This window comes from Heteronotia binoei, chromosome 2 (genome assembly GCF_032191835.1).
Source record: "Heteronotia binoei isolate CCM8104 ecotype False Entrance Well chromosome 2, APGP_CSIRO_Hbin_v1, whole genome shotgun sequence".
NCBI classification, from domain to species: domain Eukaryota; kingdom Metazoa; phylum Chordata; class Lepidosauria; order Squamata; family Gekkonidae; genus Heteronotia; species Heteronotia binoei.
The window spans coordinates 21,503,888-21,524,896 of NC_083224.1; the positions used below are offsets into that span (position 1 = coordinate 21,503,888).

Here is a 21,009-nt window from a genome sequence, read left to right on the forward strand (position 1 = left end):
TCGGAGAGAGAAGGTACCTCGTGGAGCATAATGCCATAGAGTCCACCTTCCAAAGCAGCCATTTTCTCAGGGGGAATTCATCTCTGTAGCCTGGAGATGAGCTTTGATTCTGGGAAATCTCCATTTCTCCCTTGTTGGAGTGACACTGAAGGCTGCAACGGCACTCTGAGAGTGAGTAGGTGTTATCTCGTTGAATGGGATGCCTTACTTTGTCTTAACCGGGGAGCTGCCCTCTGACCCTTTTTCTCTCTCTCGCTTTGTCCTCTCCTTCTTCACATGGCCTTCCATGGAGACATGGAGGTCTCTCCTGCAGAGAATTCTCTCATACTCCCACACATGTGATGTCGGACTAGCTGGCCATTTGTGACCAGGAAAGTACTCTTTAGATTAGGCTGCTTTCTCTTCTTTTGACTGCTACCTAAATGTGAACTGGATCTAGTTTTTTGCAATATATTTCTTGGGAGATTTATTTACTGCGCTCTGTACCACGCACCCATCACTGGACAAACTCCGCTCTATTAACCAAATCTCCCAATGCCACCTGCAGGTTGGCAACCTTGCTAGTCGGCCATGCAACTCATCGGGTGACTTTGATCTAGACCAGGGGTGGCCAAACTTGCTTACTCTAAGAGCCATATAAAATAAACGTCAGACGTCTGAGAGCCACAAGACATGGACGTCAGATGTTTGAGAGCAGGAAAAGAGGGAGGGAAACAAATGGAGGGGGAGAGAGGTGGAAAGAAAGCAACTTTAACTTTAAATGCATTCTCCAAGCCTCTGACTGGCTTGGCTTGGAGAAGTGATTTAAAGAGAGAAATGCCTTCTCCAAGCTGGTCAGTGGTGGGGGCTTTGAGAGCCACACAATATGTGTGAAGAAGAAGAAGCTATTGGATTTATATCCCGCCCTCCACTCCGAAGAGTCTCAGAGAGGCTCACAATCTCCTTTACCTTCCTCCCCCACAACAGACACCCTGTGAGGTGGGTGGGGCTGGAGAGGGCTCTCACAGCAGCTGCCCTTTCAAGGACAACCTCTGCCAGAGCTATGGCTGACCCAAGGCCATTCCAGCAGGTGCAAGTGGAGGAGTGGGGAATCAGACCCGGTTCTCCCAGATAAGAGTTCGCACACTTAACCACTACACCAAACTGGCTCTCCACATGTGGCTCCTGAGCCACAGTTTGGCCACCCCTGATTTAGCCACTCTCGATATAACCTACCTCACAGGGCTGTTGTGAGGGGGAAAATGGAGGAAATCTTGTCCTCCTTGAACTATTTTGGAAGAAGGGCAGGATGCATACATGATAGCCCTGGCGGCGTGCAGGCAGCTCACTTTCTTCCTGTGGCGGTCTACGTTTCAACTTCAATAAAAGCTGACTCGGAACAAGATGTTCCAAAGATCTGCTGATCCCATCTGGTCTCACAGTTGTTGTTGTTTAGTGACTTTTGACAACAACGTAGAGGAGTTAAATATGGCTGAATATGAATTTGCAAACACACACACAAAAAGAATACATTTCTCCATCTTGGATACTTGCCTCTAAGGCGCTTTTTGGGGGCAGAAAAAGCTCAGCAGGAACTCATTTGCATATTAGGCCACACACCCCTGATAGCACCATTGTTTTGCACATTGTTTTTCTACAAAAAATGCCCAGCAGGAACTCGTTTTCATATTAAGCCACATTCCCCGACACAAAGCCAGCCGGAATTGCGTTCCTGTGCATTCCTGCTCAGAAGAAGCCCTGCTTGCCTCTCTAAAACCGCCATTGTTAAAACATCAGGGCAGAGTGGATGAAATTGCCAACCAGAGCGAAAGAAGAAGAAGAAGAAGAAGAAGAAGAAGAAGAAGAAGAAGAAGAAGAAGAAGAAGAAGAAGAAGAAGAAGAAGAAGATGATGATGATGATGATGATGATGATGATGATGATGATGATGATGATGATGATATTGGATTTATCTCCCGCCCTCCACTCCGAAGAGTCTCAGAGCGGCTCACAATCTCCTTTACCTTGATGGGACCACTTCCACTGAAACTTGATGGGACAACTTCCACTGTCTTGCTTCTCACAGGTGCTCAAGGTGTTCTGAATTTCTGCTGAGAGGGGTTTTTTTCGATAAACTGATAGCTTGTAAACTTCAGCTAGATTCCTTCTGCAGCTCTCATAAGAACCAGGTGCAAGACATTTTATTGTTTCCCTTTGGCATCTTTTCTGGGTTTGCAATGCCACTTTATCGCACCCCTGCTAAGTTTTCCTTTCTGATTTTTCTTCCCCCTCCCTCCCCTTTGGTGATGTGATGGCATTTTTTCTTTTTTTATTTCCTGGGCACCCTGCCCAGTTTTCCCTCTAATCTTCTCTAGGACTTGCACATCGATCCAAACGGAGTCACCCAAACTCTCGCTGTTTGATACGGGGCTCCATTTTCATTTCATTATAAGCTTTTTATGGATACCAGCAATGTCCATTTTCGAGTCATTTTCTGCATTCTGATTACTTTATTATCTGCGGCGGGAGAATTTATTTATTTATCTACCCATCAAAGAGAATTGTCTCGAACTGAGGTTATTCCATCACAGGGAAACGATTGGTGGAAGGGGCCTTCGTTATATTGTGAGAAATGAATCCATTGAACAGTAATATTCGTTTGGATTAATTTTTAAGCATCACCATTGTCTGCCGGATGGCATCTTCATATGATGTGTTTTGATTTATTATTGTTTTGAGTAGTGGATTATTAATGCCAAATCCATACAGCAATTCAGGGCCCAAACAGAATGTTTAAAATTTCCTTCCTCGGAGAATAGGTATTGCCGACGGACCTTCTAACTTGATCTGCCAAAGTCAGCTCCCCAGGGCTTTTTTTGCAGCAGGAACTCCTTTGCATATTAGGCCACTCCCCTCTTGTGTAGCCAATCCTCCGAGAGCTTACAGGGCTTTTAGTGCAGGGCCTACTGTAAGCTCCAGGAGGATTGGCTACATTGGGGGGGTGTAGCCTAATATGCAGAGGAGTTCCTGCTACAAAAAATGCCCTGGCTGAACTTCCTCCATTTCCTTCTCATCCAAGGAGGTGTTGGCAGGCTCTGCTTCCAGGTTTTCCCTGGAAGTGACATCATTAGGGTTGCCATCATTTGAGATATCTGAGAAATATCTGGGGACTTTGGGGGTGGAGCCAGGAGACTTTGAGGTGGAGCCAGGAGCAAGGGTGTGACAAGAATAATTGAACTCCAAAGGGAGTTCTGGCCATCACATTTAAAGGGACCGCACACCTTTTAAATGCCTTTCCTTCATTAAAAATAATGAAAGGTAGGGGCACCTTCCTTTGGGGCTTACAGAATTGGATCCGCTGGTCCAGTGGTAGGGAACGTTAGCTCTCCAGATGTTTTTTGCCTACAACTCCCATCAGCCCCAGCTAGCATGGCCAATGGCTGGGGCTGATGTGAGTTATAGGCAAAAAACATCTGGAGAGCCAACATTCCCTGTGCCTGGTCCAATCCTTTTGAAACTTGGAGAGTATTTTGAAGAGGGGTACCAGATGCTATGCTGAAATTTGGTGCCTCTATCTCAAAAAATAACCCCTCTCTGAGCCCCAGATACCTGCAGATCAATTCTCCATTATACCCTATGGGAATCGGTCTCCCTAGGGAATAATGGAGTGCCCAGCAGACATTCCCCTCCCCTCCACTTTCTGATAACCCTAAAGTGGGAGGGAGGGCCTCCAAACTGGGAGATCCCCTGCCTTCAACTGGGGATTATTTACAACAGAGAGCAGTCACTGGTAAATGAATAAGCACACAACCACAAATGGCTATAGTGACCGACAATTGCTAAGCCTATATAGTAATACAATAATGTGATAATGGTGAGAATACACAAATACATAGAGATATAGACAAAACTCTCAAAGAGTGCGTTCATGGAAGATTGTAGAGCATCAAAGTTCAGGGAGTCGACTTGTAGCTCCTGTTTCGACAGATCTTCAAGCAACAGAAAGCTCTACTCCATTTCCCTTCAAATCAAATAATCCACGGACTAATTCATACAGCTTCACAGTTAATCATTATCCACAACTTCTTCCATATAACACTGAAGTAATCTCACCATGTTTCATCACAGGGACACATAGACCGTTTTTGCACACAGCTCACCTCGCAGTCACAATCCTGTTCCCTCCGCAGCGTCTGGTCGGATTTCCCACCATCTGCGCCGAAGTTACAGGAAGTGCCGCAGCTTTTGCGTAGCAAATGTAAACCGCTAAAACCCAGTTTACGTTTGCTACGCAAAAGCCGTGGCACTTCCTGTAGCTCCGGCGCAGCTGGTGGGAAATCCGACAGACGCTGCGGAGGGAACAGGATTGTGACTGCGAGGTAAGCTGTGTGCGAAAACGGTCGTAGTCTCAGCTAACTTCAAACGGGCACCAGCTCAGAAATGGCTCAAGGCCATTATGATATTATTGCTATGTTGCTATATAGCAGGGGTGGCCAACAGTAGCTCGCCAGATATTTTTTTGCCTACAACTCCCATCAGCCCCAGCCATTGGCCATGCTGGCTGGGGCTGATGGGAGTTGTAGGCAAAAAGCATCCGGAGAGCTACCGTTGGCCACCCCTGCTGTATCGTCTTAGTAATTATTGGTCACTATAACCATTTGTGGTTGTGTGTTTCCTCAACTGGGGATTGGCAACGCTAGACATCATCATGCTCACAACACTGGCCCTCTCGCCATGCTCCCGCCCTCCTGCTGGTTGCCAAGCTCAGCCTGGCAACCTGAATCCCGCTTAGTGCAGCCAGGGCCAGCGCGTGGGAGTCGGCAGGGTAGGTGGCTGCCTGGGGTGCTACCCTGCCTGGGAGCGCCACCCGGTGCCCCCTTACCCAGGCAGAGCGCTCCTCTGAGCCTGCCTTGAAGGCAGGATTGGAGGAGTGCTGCACAGTGCACTACGCTCTTTATAGACTTCCTTGGAAGCCTCCAAAGAGCACGCTGTTTCAGCAGTGTCCAGCCACTTCCAGGTTGAAAGCAGCTGAGCGGCACCTTCGGAAGGCGCCACTTGGCTGCTTTCAACCCCAAAGTGGCCAGGCACCATTAAAACAGTGTGCAAGGAAGCCTCCAAAGAGTGTAGTGCAGGGGGAAAGCGGCGGTGCGGCAGCACGCTTGTGCACCGCCCGCCGCTCTCTCGTTCCCCACTCTCACCCTGCACAATGATGTTACTTCCGGTGATATCATTGTGCCACGATGAGCTCCATTAAGGGAGCTTGCCGGGGGGGGGGGGGGGACGCGGTGCAGGGATCTGCCTCGAGCGGCAGCACCCCTAAGCGCTGGCCCTGAGTGCAGCCCCAGGGAGAGGTTGCCAAGACCAGAGACAGAAGACAGTCTGTCAGCAGGAAAACCAAAATGGAGCACAGCTGTGATGCAAACGACCAGGGCGAGCATTTTGCTCAAACCCCGCCCCCCCCCCCCCCAGCTAGAACCAATCTCGATTTTAAGAGAAGTGAACGTTTGCAAGGCCGAAATCGAGAGTTCACAGCTTGCTTCTAGTTTTGCTGAAAATATTTTCAAATACGGATCAGCTTCTCTCGCACGGCAAAAGCAGATAACAGAGAAATTGGAAAACAGCAAGAGACTGGGAGTGGCGTGGGCGTCTCCGGTATATTGGAAAATGTCACCACTCGATACTGTAGATTGCTTTACACTGTTATTACATTTTTATTAGGAAGCCTTTTGAAGGGCAAAAAAGGGCTAGTGAAAACCTTGCCTTGAAAAACAAATCGTCAGTGTTGTTGCCTGAGACGGAATTTTTCCACCCAAAGCCACAATTTCCAGGTTCTCCATTGGAAAACTGGGGTGGGGAGGGAGACCATTTGGGAAACAACTGGCTGTGGTGTGACATCCTTCCCCCAACTGCCTTCACTGTCTAGGAGAGTCGCCAGCTTCCCTCTTGGTGTGGGGCAGGGGTGGCCAAACTGTGCCTTGGGAGCCACATTTGGCTCTTTCACACATATTGTGTGGCTCGCGAAGCCCTCACCACCCTACTGGCCAGCTTGGAGAAGACATTTAAAGTTAAAGTTGCTTTCTTTCCATCTCTCCCTCCCTACCCCATCTATTTTCCTTCCTTCCTTCCTGTCTTGCAGCTCTCAAACATTTGACATTCATGTCTTGCAGCTATCAGATACCTGACATTTATTCTATGTGGCTCTTACGTTAAGCAAATTTGGCCACCCCTGGTGTGGGGTAACTTCTGCTCTGAGTTCCTGACTGCCACTGCTCAGCTGTGTGGTGGGAGGAAATGCCAAGGTGAGATAGGAGTGCATGATCGGCATCCCCAGCATGACGTTGCCTCTAGCATGAGCTGCAAGTGATGTCATCCCACCAGGTGATGCTCTAGCTTTCATCTCAAACTCTATGTTAACCGTAAAATTTCAGGTGAACACTAGAGCTAGGTTTGCTGGTCCCCAGGTCCTGGCGGGGGATCCCCTGGTTTTGCAGCCTCCTCCCCGCCGCCAGCCACATGACTGGCAGGGGAAGCCCCACCTCAACAGCCATGATGTGCCTTCCCACCTCGGAAGTCTTAGAAGAAGCTTGGAAACTTGGAAGGCGTGTGTGCCTTTAAATCCCAGTAAGAGCAAGGCTGACCAGGGGTGGGACAAACTGGCAGAGCCATGTGACTTCCCAGTGAGACTGTGAAGCTGTGAGAAAGGAACAGAGCCTAGTCCCTCTGTTACTTTTACATTCCTTTCAGAAGTCGTTTGTATAGTAAAGAGTAAACTACAACCTTTTGTTTCCTGTGTTATTCTGAAGAAGTTGGTGGAAATACAGTAGATGGTTACATCCAGCGATTCCTGTGAATAAATTGCCCCAGTGAGATCACAAAAGTGCATGCTTGCAAACTGCATTTATTTTGGCTGCTTTGTAAATTTGTGTGGGTGTGTTCACTTCCATTTAGTGGAAATGCAGCCAGCTGCTGGGGGTTGAGGAAATGAAGACTGTATTCAGGGGAACTGCACTGCTGTATTTTTATTTATGTATTTTAGGAAACAGGAAAGTCTCCTGGCTCCATCCCCAATGTCCCCAGGTATTTTTTGAGTTGAACTTGACAACTCTAACTAGAGCCAGTGTTCCATGCAATGATGTCATTTCTGGGTTGTACCAGAAGTGACATCATTGCACTAGATGCAAACTGCCTCCCTGCAGTATGGAAATCCCCGTGTCCCCATCAGTCATCGTACGGCAGGCCATACTTCCTTAACCCTACTATCGAACCATTATGTGATTCTTCCCATTTCTTAGGTGCGGGATGGGATACAATTTTCCAAAAGCTCACATGGGAAAATGTGTGTCATTTGATACCAAGCACATTAAAAGTGTCCGAAGGCCTCAAGTCTGTGAAGGCTGCCAGAAAACAGGTCCAAGAGAAATGCAAGTTAGCATATCAAGAAGAAAGTTTGTGGCCCAAACTACTTCTTGATGGGCTAGCTTGGCCTGATGGTTTCCCTCTCTCTCTGGGTGTGCCGTTGTGTGCCATCTGCCTTGCTTTCTGCAAATACTGACTTGGTTTTTGTCCTTTTCCCCCTTAGGGTGAACCACAGTCCATAGCTACCATCTATCACTTGGTAAACCAGGCCTGCGAGCGTCTGATTCAGTGTAAGAGCAACTTTCTCAATTGACTGGGACAGCCCGCTTATCTCCCAAAAGAGCTGGCTGCTCTGGGAATGGCTACATTTCCTTTCAGTGTGAACCTTACTCGTGGCTTTTTTTTTGAAGCAGGAACTCCTACCAGTTTGGTGTAGTGGTTAAGTGTGCGGACTCTTATCTGGGAGAACTGGGTTTGATTCCCCACTCCTCCACTTGCACCTGCTGGAGTGATCTTGGGTTAGCCATAACTATTGCAGGAGTTGTCCTTGAAAGGGCAGCTGCTGTGAGAGCCCTCTCAGCCCCACCCACTTCACAGGGTGTCTGTTGTGGCTGGAGAAAATATAGGAGATTGTAAGCCGCTCTGAGTCTCTGATTCAGAGAGAAGGGGTATAAATCTGCAATCTTTTTCTTCTTCCTTTGCCTATTAGGCCATACACCCCTAATGTAGCTAATCCTCCCAAGACCTTACAGGGCTTTTAATACAGGGCTTACTGTAAGCTCCAGGGGGATTGGCTACATCAGAGGGGTGTGGCTTAATATGCAAAGGAGTTCCTGCTACAAAAAAAGCCCTTACCAAATCCATGGGAGTTAGGGCTGCCAGACTCCAGGTGGGTATACCAATAGAATCATAGAATCATACAGTTGGAAGGAACCTCCAGGGTCATCTAGTCCAACCCCTGCACAATGCAGGAAACCCACAAATACCTACCCCAAATTCACAGGATCTTCATCACTGTCAAATGGCCATCTAGCCTCTGTTTAAAAACCTCCAAGGAAGGAGAGCCCACCACCTCCCGAGGAAGCCTGCTCCAGTGAGGAATCGCTCTAACGGTCAGGAAGTTCTTCCTAATGTTGAGCCGGAAACTCTTTTGATTTAATTTCAACCCGTTGGCTTTGGTCCTACCTTCTGGGGCCACAGAAAACAATTCCACACCATCCTCTAAATGACAGCCCTTCAGGTACTTGAAGATGGTGATCCTATCACCTCTCAGCTGCCTCCTCTCCAGGCTAAACATGCCCAGCTCCTTCAACCTTTCCTCATAGGACTTGGTCCTATGAGGAAATAAACAATAAACAATCTGAAAAGTTAATAAACAACCTGAAAGGTTATAATGATCAAAAATTACTAAGGGGGGGGGGCGTGGTGTTGTGGCGAGAAAATGGGCACCTAGATCAGTAGCTCTGCCCGAAACATGCTGAAAACGCCGCTAAAAAAGCATACCTCGAAACCCTGAATGGGAAAAAAAGCAAAAGAAGGGAAGTTTAAGCAAAAAGGAGCAGCTGGATCAAAAGAATCGCGAGTGGTAAGCTTCTATTTTACAAAAAAAACACTCTTTACCATTGGAGGAGGGAGGGAGTCGCAGCAATTTCAAAATGGCGACCGGCACTGTAGAGGGGAGATATGGACATGCAAGAAGAGGCAACCCCATTTAAAAAAGGCTGATCTAAACAAAATGGAATATAATTTTATTTATTTATTTATTTGGTCAGTTTATATTCTGCCCTTTCCCATACAGGCTCAGGGTGGATCACAGTCGTAATAATATAATTAAAATGCAGTAATGACTGAATAATATACCAATAAAACAAAGTTACAAAGAATATACATAGGTGGACAGGCACATATTTCAGATAAAATGTGTTAACAAAAATAAAATATATGTTTGAACCCTTGCAAAGTCAGCTGTCTGAGATCAAAATTGCAGTCTCAGAAACAAATAAAATGGCCTAAAGTGCTATGGTTCTTGCACAAACACTTCAAGAGAAGAACCAAATGTTACAAAAAGAGACAGGAAAGGAAAGGTCCCCTGTGCAAGCACCAGTCATTTCCGACTCTGGGGTGACGTTGCTTTCACAACGTTTTCACGGTAGATTTTTTTTTACATGATGGTTTGCCATTGCCTTCCCCAGTCTTTTACACTTTCCCCCCAGCAAGCTGGGTACTCATTTTACCGACCTCGGAAGGATGAAAGGCTGAGTCAACCTTGGGCAGAGACTGACCAAGAGAGAGATCTTGGGGTCGTGGTAGATAACTCACTGAAAATGTCAAGACAGTGTGCGTTTGCAATAAAAAAGGCCAACGCCATGCTGGGAATTATTAGGAAGGGAATTGAAAACAAATCAGCCAGTATCATAATGCCCCGTTATAAATCGATGGTGCGGTCTCATTTGGAGTACTGTGTGCAGTTCTGGTCGCCGCGCCTCAAAAAGGATATTATAGCATTGGAGAAAGTCCAGAGAAGGGCAACTAGAATGATTAAAGGGCTGGAGCACTTTCCCTATGAAGAAAGGTTGAAACGCTTGGGACTCTTTAGCTTGGAGAAACGTCAACTGCGGGGTGACATGATAGAGGTTTACAAGATAATGCATGGGATGGAGAAAGTAGAGAAAGAAGTACTTTTCTCCCTTTCTCACAATACGAGAACTCGTGGGCATTCGATGAAATTGCTGAGCAGACAGGTTAAAACGGATAAAAGGAAGTAGTTCTTCACCCAAAGGGTGATTAACATGTGGAATTCACTGCCACAGGAGGTGGTGGCGGCCACAAGTATAGCCACCTTCAAGAAGGGTTTAGATAAAAATATGGAGCACAGGTCCATCAGTGGCTATTAGCCACAGTGTAAGTGTGTATATAAAATTTTTTGCCACTGTGTGACACAGAGTGTTGGACTTGATGGGCCGTTGGCCTGATCCAACATGGCTTCTCTTATGTTCTTCTTATGGGCCGGCTACCTGAATCCAGCTTCTGCCGGAATCGAACTCAGGTCGTGAGCAGAGAGTTCAGACCACAGTACTGCATCTGCAGAGAAGATGGCAAATAAAATCTTGTATTTAGAAATGGAACAACACAAAATTTAGAGGGTTCCCTGAGAATTTTTGCCTGAAATGACAGCTTTCATAAGCTTTATGGAATCACGGCAGGCAAAAGAACTAATATTGGAAGAGGATGTTTTTCCTATTATCACAAAGGCATATCGCCTAGGTAGGATCACCAATCAATACTAAAAGATGAGGGCCGAGAGATCTAATCCTCACCTTTTTGGATTATAGAGTTAAAACCAAGGTCCTATACGAAGCCAGACGAAGAGGCAGCTTCAAATACAAGGACATCAATGTTGCAATTTTTCCTGATTTACCACCAGATGCAATCAACAAAAGAAGAGAACTAAAACCTATAACATCACAGTTGCAAAAAGTTAAACCTAAGTATAATTGGGCAGGACCTGCCACTTTACAAGTTATGCATAATGGGACAAGCCACAGACTTGGATACAGGATTAAAGCTACTGAAAAGACGAGGACTCTCAGAACCTCCTGATCTCTCAAAAGAAAAATTACTACGATGTAATATACGTCGACATTGACAGGCAAAACATAGCTCATAGGCATAACTTTACAGTATAATACAAAATGAACAGTCCAAGTACAATGTAGAGTTCCAACGAATGTAGAGCTGCAATGTACAGGACGTCAAGTTGATATCCTGCTTCGAAGTATCTTTCAGCAAAGGCACACTCTACTATCATCTCTTTAATGAAGACAACTTCAATAATTGAAGAACGGCCTCGAGCCGTTTGGAGCGGTTGCCATTTGAAAGTTGTATTGAGACCTCATATCCGTTGCGAATGTACTTGATGAAATAATTATTGTAGGAAGGAGGAAGAGCTTGGAATTGCCTTCCATTAGGAATTATCTTCAATGATTGAAGTTGCCTTCATTAAAGAGCAGATAGTAGAGTGCGCCTTTGCTGGGAGATTCTTCGAAGCACCCCCAAAAAGCCTCTGAGGTGAGATAATTGTGTTGTACATTCCTGTATCTGGAGTGGCTGAGAGTATCAATCTCCCCAATGCACAAACAGAGCAAAATCAACCTTATCTTTCACTGGTAGAGTTTGATTAGCAAATTGGAGCAATCAAACACTCAGAGGCACTGTGGGCAGCCTCCTTTCTGAATGGTAGCTGTTTTTGTCCTGACAGTGCCCCTGAAGCACTGGGGCTGCACTGGTTCTCATCCCAATTTACTCTGTCCAAGGTCTGACCCTAGCCCACAGTTTGGGATTACTGCCATCTAGATAATCCGCATTTTGTTCTGCAGGATTCACACTCCCCTCCAGCCCTAGGCTTCCCGATACCCTACACCGAAGAGTGGCAGATAGCTTTCATCATGGGATTGTGTCTAATTTTTAACCATTTAGGTTCCTAGCCTGGCTAACTGAGGCTGCGGACTGTCAGGGGTTGTTTTGTGGAAAGAGAGGTGCTGGAACTCATTAGCACAACTCATTTGCATATGCCTCTGACATCACGGAAAGTGATACTGAATTATATCATCTCAGCATCTACCTTAAAATGCTTCCTGTCATAATAAAACCTGTCTCCCGTCATACTTTTTCAGTTACTTTCGTCTAGGTGGCCACAGTGGCATGATGAAGATTTCCATCTGCCGGCTTTATAGCAGGGGTGGCCAACGGTAGCTCTCCAGATGGTTTTTTTTGCCTACAACTCCCATCAGCCCCAGCCAGCATGGCCAATGGCTGAGGCTGATGGGAGTTGTAGGCAAAAAAACACACCTGGAGAGCTACCGTTGGCCACCCCTGCTTTATAGCTTTTGGTTATTTCCCGTTTTTGTCGGGGTAAATATTCGAAAATTTGTCAAATCTTAAGAGTTTAGCAAAATTCTCACAGGAGGTTTGGAGCCCAAAAACATGGGGGGGGGGGGTTGGGGGGGGGAGAAAGAGCACAGTAAAATGTAGAGGTTCCAGAGCTCTGCTCCTGTGAGCCCCTGCCCAAAATGAGGCCTGCAAACCAGGGCAGGTTCCAGAAAAGCCCCCGTTTCCCTTTCTCTCTCTGTTTCTCTCCAGCTCACGTGCTGAAGTTTGACTCGTTCATCCACGACCACGCGAGGAAGCCTGCTCCCATCTGGGAAGACAAACTGAAAGCAGGAGAGCCCGGCCCCCCAGGCCTTCCGGGGCCCCCAGGCATGAAAGGAGAACGAGGAGAAGTGGGGATGCCTGGGCAGCCTGGCAGAGACGGATATCCGGGGGAACGAGGTACTGAAAGAAGGGTCTCTTGCTTAGGGTTGCCAAGTCCAATTCAAGAAATATCTGGGGGCTTTGCGGGGTGGAACCAGGAGATGTTGGGGGTGGAGCCAGGAGCAAGGGTGGGACAAGCGTAATTGAACTCCAGAGGGAGTTCTGGCCATCACATTTAAAGGGACCGTGCATCTTTTAAATGCCTTCCTTCTATTGGAAATAATGAAGGATAGGGGCACCTTCTTTGGGGGATCATAGAATTGGACCCCCTGATCCAATCCTTTTGAAACTTGAAGGGTATTTTGGGGATAGGCACTGGATTCTATGACGCGAATTTGGTGCCTCTACCTCAAAAAAGAAGATGATGATATTGGATTTATATCCCACCCTCCACTCCGAAGAGTCTCAGAGTGGCTCACAATCTCCTTTACCTTCCTCCCCCACAACAGACACCCTGTGAGGTGGGTGGGGCTGGAGAGGGCTCTCACAGCAGCTGCCCTTTCAAGGACAACCTCTGCCAGAGCTATGGCTGACCAAGGCCATGCTAGCAGGTGCAAATGGAGGAGTGGGGAATCAAACCTGGTTCTCCCGGATATGAGTCTACACACTTAACCACTACACCAAACTGGCTCTCCAAAAAACAGCGCCCCCCCCCCCAGAGCCCCAGATACCCACAGATCAATTCTCTATTATTTCCTATGGGAATAAGTCTCCATAGGGAATAATAGAGTTCCCAGCAGACATTTCCCTCACCTCCCCCTGCTTTCTGATGCATCTGAAGCGGGGGGAGGGCCTCCAAACTGGGGGATCCCCTGCCCCCACCTGGGGATTGGCAACCCTTTTCTTGCTGGAAGTTTTTGGTTTTTAACTTATTAACTTCATTTCTACCCACCCACCTTTCTTCCTAGCAAGGACCCAAAGTGGCTTATACAATTTTCCTTTCCGCCATTTTATCCTCACACCAATCCTGCGAAGTAGGCTAGATGGAGAGTGGGTGGCTAGCCAAAGGTCACCCAGCAAGCTTCTGTGGCAAGATCGAGGATTCGAACCTTGCTTTCCCAGGTCCTAGTTCGACACTTTAACCCTACGTTGCCTGTCTTGAAGGATGCAGCTGTATTTTTCATGTCCAGGAGCTAATCCACTGAATAATTTGGGCAGGGTTTTGTTATTCATCTATTACACTGGCACAGGGCTTTTTTTTTTTGTAGCAGTAACTCCTTTGCATATTAGGCCACATACCCCCTACGATATAGCCAATCCTCCAAGAGTTTACAGGGGTCTTCTGACAGAGCCTAGTGTAAGCTCTTGGAGGATTGGCTACATCAGGGGTGTGTGGCCTAATATGCAAAGGAGTTCCTGCTACCAAAAAAAGCCCTGCACTAGCAGAGCATCTGCTCGGCATGCAGAAGGTCCCAGGTTCGACCCTCAGCATCTCCAGTTAAAGGTTCAGGCAAGAGGTGATGGAAAAGAGCTTTCTTTGCCTAAGACTCTGGAGAGTAAATCAGTAATAAATTTTAAAAGATGATCAGTGAAGTGATACCAGTCACCATGGCTGGTGCAGGGTCTTTGCCACGTGGCCCCTGAGGCTGTAACAGAGTTTTTATACTGTAGCTTGGTTTTGCTTGTTCCTAGCTACCACAATGGCCCACCAGGAAATGTCCCTGTAAGTTATATGGCCATTCCTCCCCTGTATTGAAGCCAGCCCTGAAAGAGACAAACAAGCCAGCATGAGCACAACTAAAACTTTCCTCAGAGGCCTGGGGTCAGTGAGGTAAACACATGAACATGGGAATCTGCCTTATACTGAATCAGATCCTTGGTTCCTTAAGGTCAGTGTTGTCTACTCAGACTGGCAGTAGCTCTCCAGAGTCTCAAGCAGTGGTCTTTCTCACTGCCCACTGCCTGGCCCTTTTAACGGGAAGTGCCAAGGACTGAACTTGAGACCTTCTAGACATGAAATTTCCTGCTGCAAAAAGTGGTGGCAGCTACAGAGACTGCTTCAAGAGAGTACGGGATAAACATATGGAGCAGAGGTCCCTCAGTACCTATTAATCATGAACTGTAGATGGAACATTCTGTCCAGGGCAGTGATGCTCTGTAGGGTTTATGTTTGGGGGGCAACACCGGGAAGCCTTTGGCAGTTCAGGGCCCATTGCTGGACCTCCTGATGGGACCTGGGTTTTGGCCACTGTGTGACAAAGAGTGTTGGACTGGATGGGCCATTGGCCTGATCACAAGGAAGGTAGAGTACTTGAAGGGCTGTCTTATAGAGGATGCTGTGGAATTGTTTTCTGTGGCCCCAGAAGGTAGGACCAGAACCAACGGGTTGAAATTAAAAGAGTTTCTGGCTCAACATGAGGAAGAACTTCCTGACCGTTAGAGCGGTTCCTCAGTGGAACAGGCTTCCTCGGGAGGTGGTGGGCTCTCCTTCCTTGGAGGTTTTTAAACAGAGGCTAGATGGCCATCTGACAGCAATGAGGATCCTGTGAACTTAGGGGGAGGTATTTGTGACTTTCCTGCATTGTGCAGGGGGTTGGACTAGATAACCCCAGAGGTCCCTTCCAACTCTATGGTTCTAAGTCCGTTTAAAGAAAATGGTATTCTTGAACATCTGCATCCCCATTGTTGAAAAAAGTGACACTGAGAAGCTTATCGTAAGACTCTACAAGCAAACACATGCAAGCCAGTTTTATTTTTGGACTTGCTGCTTTACTGGGCTTTGGAGAGAACACTCAGCTTATCTCCCTGCTCTCTCAGCCCAGAGCAAAAAGCTGTCCTGGTTTGCGGGGAGGTGACGTTGCCGCAACACTTTTGTTTTATCACAAACGCCGAGTCATCCTGGCAGCTTCTCTGGTTTTAATGCAAGGATTAAGCCTCCATCTGTTCAGAGACACCCCCCCCCCCTTCCCTTTCGACGCTGCTCTCCAGAACGAAGCGCACGCCGCATTATCATTAGAGCAGAAGACAGCCGGTTTGGCGCAGGGACGGATGCTTAAGCTTCCTTCTTTAGTAATGATTTTCCTTCTAGTGATAGCCAAGAGTCAAAGTTGGAGGTTTAATTGGCAGGCTTCGGAGAAGTGATCGCACGCCAACCTAAATCCGTCAAATTGACGTGGGTAGGTTGGATGGGTTCCGCCCTTCCTCCCCATTCTTATATTTAGTAGCTCCGAAGTTGCTTGCAGGTACACTGATTATACGGATGCCCTGGTTGGAAGCATCTCCAGCCAAGCTTCATGAATGGCTAGATAATGAGGTTAGAATCGCAGAGTCGGAAGGGGCTATACAGCCCATCTAGTCCAATGCCCTGCTCAATGCAGGATCAGCCTAGACTCTAGGAGTTTCTAGAGGTGTCAAACTCATTTGTTATGAGGGCCAGATCTGACATAAATGAAACCTTGTTGGGCCGGGTCATCTGCGTCACAAAATGTAATGCCAGGTAGCAGATATATAAACTTTATAAAGGACACAAACTCAATTAAAGATTTTTTTTTAAAAAAGACTTAAAACATGGTTAAAACAGTAGCACTCTTTGGTCTTAAAGGGGCTTTCTTTGTATCTCTCCCCTGTGATCCAGGGAACTAGGCAAACGAAGCTCTGGTTCTTTCCTTCCTTCCCCAGGGGACCATGAGGGGGAGGAGCCTCAGCCAATAGAAGAAAGAGAGACTTGGCTCACTAGCTCAGCAGTGCGATTGAGAGAGCCTGGCAAAGCAAACTATTCCTCCCTCCCTTCCTCTGCAAGGGAGGAGCCTCAGCCAATGGAGAAAATAGAGGCTTTGCTCTGTAGCTCCTGTGCAATTAAGCAAGCCTGGCAAAGCAAGCTGTGATGCAGAAGGAAGCAAGAGAGAGGGAGAAAGAAGCAGACAACAGCCAGTTACTTGATGGCCTGATAGGAGCCCTCTGGGGGCCTGATTTGGCTCCCGGGCCACATGTTTGACACCTCTGGCCTACAGCATCCCTGACAAGGGTTTGTCCAGCTGCTGCTTAAAGACTGCCAGTGAAGGGGGAACTCACCGCCTCCCTAGGGAGCTGATAGGTAGGGATCTCTCATCCTCCTTTAGTGATGGAACAATTCTGGTCACCACACCCCAAAAAAGATGCAGCATACAGAAAGGGGAAACTGGAATGATTAAAGGGTCGGATCACATATCCCAACAGCATATTAGGCCTTGTATTTTGAGGCTTCTGTAGTAGCCTACGCTGAAACTGTTATGGAACTAACAGGCACTTCTCATTCAAGGAAAGATCAAGGTTTAGCCATGGGACGCAAGCTAGTTAATCTTTTCTCTCTCATCCAACAGGTTCTCCAGGACTCAAAGGGGAGAAAGGTTCTTCTGGACTTCATGTGGATGGCTTACAAGGCCCAAGAGGTTGGACAGGTACAGGAAATGTGCCGTTGGTACAAGGAGAATAAAAAAAGAAGAAATTATTCCAATCCCTCTCATATTACAAATCACACAGGGTTACCTCCACCCAAATTAATGAGCTGAAAGAAAAAGACCCTTGTGTAACAAAGCCTGTCACTAGCCTCCAAAACGCATTGCCACAGAATGCGGAGGTGGCCACCAGTAAAAGCATTGGTGATCACTTGAATTCTGTAACTGATTTAGCTAAATTTATGGTGGACAGGGCCTTCAGGTGGATCCTGGAGATCTCCTGGGATTGGAACAGATCTCCTGGCAACAGAGATCAGTTCCCCTGAGCAAAAGGCTGCTTTGGATGGTGAGGAAGGTCTCTCCAAATCCAACCCTCCTCAGACTTCACTTCCAGGTATTTTCCAACCCAAAGTTGGCAACTGTAACAGGCTTAGTGGCCAATAATTCACCAGGACAGCCAAGATTGCAACCTCCAAGTCCAAAGACTGATGTATCTCTAACTATCACTTAGCGAGTGGTTAATGTTTCCACCCAAATGTTATTGTCTTGGGCCCACCTTAAGGCAGGACAATTTTTCTTCAGCTTTAGGAAGCACTCCTCAAAATTTAGGAGCCAGAAGTGTTTTTCAGGCATCAGGGTTTTGTATTTTAATGACCATACTTTCTCATTATTGCTATTTATTTATTTATTTATCAAATTTATATCCCACCCTCCCCTAAGGGTCTCAGGGTGTGCAACAACAGTTTAAAACCACATAGAATACTAAAAAAACAATATACAATAAAATCAATTCTACATATTTTAACCATAAAATCCAAGATGCACGTCGGTGTTTCTCAATATCATCAAGCCTAATCCTAAACTCCTCATGTTTTTTTTTTCCATTTTGTATAAAGCTACAACAAAAGCATTATAGTATGTATGGGGTACTTCTCATTATAATCACAACAAAAAGTCTCTGTCCCTCACCTAAATAAGCTTTTTGCTTCTACTGGGACACCAAGAGGCAGTTGTGCCACTGTGAGTAAACTGAGAAGGCATTTAAAAAATGCCCTCCCTTCACTCGTAGAGTCATGCCACCTTGGCAGCATTCCCCCAGAAATCAAGAGAATGCCTTTTCCAAGACATGCCACAGGGCAGTGGTGGCATGAGTCGGCTTTTATTCGGGCCAGCTATGTTGATAGCTGAATCAGATTGTCTGATCTGCATTTAGCTGAATAAATATCCAAAAAAAAAAAAAAAATACCAGTAAGTCACCTATGGCACCTGGTTCTTGGCTACTGTGTGACACGAAGTGTTGGACTGAATGGGCCATTGGCCTGATTCAACATGGCTTCTCTTGTGTTCGCTTTCGCTTAAGTCTTGGTCCTGAAGCAGAAGCCCTTAGCACAAGGGCACTTGAGAGATTTCTGTCTTCCTTCTCCAGGCCCAGCAGGAGAAGCGCCACTCGGTAAGCAGGGACCCAAAGGCACCCCTGGCAGCACTGGTTCCCCCGGGTTTCCCGGGGCTAGAGGCCAGCCTGGAGAACCTGGCCCTGCAGGTGGATGTGTCACTTCTGACTGCTATGAAGAAAACCTGAGAGGTAAACCTTGAAGCTACAGGGCAGAAGAGTGGGATGGAAAGATTATAATGGATACAGTAAATTCATGCTTACTGTCAATGGTTTAGAATCAGGGCTGGCTAGCTGCAGGTATTTGATCACTCCAAACAAGGAATATCTTTTGCACCCCTGCATGCTGCTGGCGTAGGGGTGCCCACTTCCAGGTTGGGTCTGGAGGTCTCCCGGAATAACAGCTGATATCCAGGTCACAGAGATAAATTCCCCAGGAGAAAATGGCTGCTCTGGAAGGTGGCCTGGGGCATTGGTGCTCTGTATTCTTAGTGCTTGGGGGGCAATAGAGGGAGGGCTTCTGGACTTCTGCCCCTGCTAGTGGACCTCCTGATGGCACCTGAGTTCTTGCCACTGTGTGACACAGGGTGGTGGACTGGATGGGCTGTTGGCCTGATCTAACACGGCTCCTCTTATGTTCTTATGACTCTGTGCCATTATCCCCTGTGGAAATCCCTCCCCAAACTCCACACTTCCCAAGCTGCAGCCCCAGATCTCCAGAATTTCCCAACCCTGAACCGGCAACCTTACTGCCGGCTAGATCCAAGCTGAGCATCTGTAACTTGAGCCCTGTTGGTGGTGGCACAAATCCACCTTGAGAGCCACTGCCTTCCATACTTCCAGTGGCCTGGAGCAAGCCCGACCCTACAGTGCCTTGGCATCTTCCTCACTGATGCATCCCAAGCAGTCAGTCGGGTGGCTTCTACTGGGACACCAAGTGGCAGTTGTGCTACTATGAGTAAACTGAGAAGGCATTTAAAAATTCCCTCCCTTCACAGGGGTGTTCTTAGCAGTTTGGTGTAGTGGTTAAGTGTGTGGACTCTTATCTGGGAGAATCGGGTCTGATTCCCACTCCTCCACTTGCAGCTGCTGGTATGGCCTTGGGTCAGCCATAGTTCTTGTAGGAGTTGTCCTTGAAAGGGCAGCTTCTGGAAGAACTCCTCAGCCCCATCTACCTCACAGGATGTCTGTTGTGTGTGAGAGGGAAGGTAAAGGAGATTGTAGGCTGCTCTGAGACTCTGAGATTCAGAGTATAGGGCGGGATATAAATCCAATATTATTTCTTCTTCTTCTTCTTCTTCGATGTTCTGCATTCTTGGTGCTTGGGGGTGGCAACAGCACGAAGGCTTCTGGCCCTGCTGGTGGACCTCCTGATGGCTTCCAGTTTTTGGCCACTGTGTGACACAGAGTGTTGAACTGGATGGGCCATTGGCCTGACCGAACATGGCTTCTTTATGTCGGTATCAAAGCGTCGGACCAAGCATGTGCTTTTATGTGCAGCTGTAGAAAGGAACACTGTCCCCAATAAAGATCAATGGCTTTTAGTAGCCCCATTTGCCCTTCTAAAAGCTAGCTCACCACATGGGGAGGAGGACAGTATTGGTTGGTCACGGTCACACATTAAGACCCATCCTCAGGAAATTATTTCCGCTCTCCACTTATTTGTGGTTTTGTTGTTTCAGCAGCATGTCCTTTTATTTGTCGCCACATGCAGAGCTGATTCCCTGATGGCACAAGATGCGGTCGCCATTTCCAACCCCACTGCTGGAAACGTTTGTTTACAGAAAGGACCTCTGCAGCTCGGAGACTGGTGTTTCCCCCCCTCAATGGCACCATTTCTGCCCACTGGTTTCTCAGAGCAAAATCATCCAGCCGTAGACGAACGATCCCTGAATGTGCATCTCTGCCTTGTGTGTGTGTGTGTGTTTTTTTTCACCCCAAGTTCTTCATCTCACACGCTCTCCGAGGGTCACTGAAATGATACCTTTAGGAGGTCATCTCTACAATAACGCCGTGGATCATTTGATGCAATCCGGACTTATTCCGTTCCATTGGAGTTGACTTCACTGCAGTGTTGCTTCATGCCCGTTAATGGCTTTCACTGCAGTTGACTTCATGCCCGTTAATGGCTTTGCTGTGTTGCCTTCAAGGTCTCCGTAATGGTGGCTTAGCCGGTTCGTATGTTGATTCTCGGTAATTAAAGTAATTAAAGGACTTGTCCTCGGTAATTAAAGGAGTTCTGAGCAAGTGACAGAGACGGCAGTCGCAACAAACGAGGGGGCTGCATTACCCGTTGGCAAGCAAAGGGACAGCTTTTATATTATTAAAAATCTTTGTTTCTTCCGTACAAGCTGTTACTTTTTCATAATGATGGATCCAAGTGGGCAGCTGTGTTGGTTTGAAGCAATAGAACAAAGTAGGAGTCAAGTTTCACCTTTAGGACAACAAAGTTTTATTCAGAATGTAAGCTTTCGTGTGGTAGAAGCACACTTCATCAGAAGCACACGAAGCTGTACATTCTGAATAAATCTGTTGGTCTTAAAGGTGTCCTACTTTGTTCTTTTTCATAATGCTGGCAAGCCCTTATGGAGGGGCTGTCACTG

The 21,009-nt window shown here is 47.1% G+C and overlaps 1 protein-coding gene across 1 annotated transcript in view; it reads left to right on the plus strand.

The window, feature by feature from the left end:
• Positions 1 to 20,749, plus strand: part of COL20A1 (collagen type XX alpha 1 chain) — a 219,977-nt gene extending 199,228 nt beyond the window's left edge. Inside the window, exons 36-40 of the mRNA XM_060230663.1 lie at positions 7,557 to 7,623; positions 12,473 to 12,661; positions 16,942 to 17,019; positions 18,443 to 18,598; positions 20,121 to 20,749. Of these exons, the coding sequence (XP_060086646.1) occupies positions 7,557 to 7,623; positions 12,473 to 12,661; positions 16,942 to 17,019; positions 18,443 to 18,598; positions 20,121 to 20,134 (504 nt within the window). The 3' untranslated portion in view covers positions 20,135 to 20,749. The remainder of the gene's footprint in view (positions 1 to 7,556; positions 7,624 to 12,472; positions 12,662 to 16,941; positions 17,020 to 18,442; positions 18,599 to 20,120) is intronic.
• Positions 20,750 to 21,009: the final 260 nt, after the last annotated feature.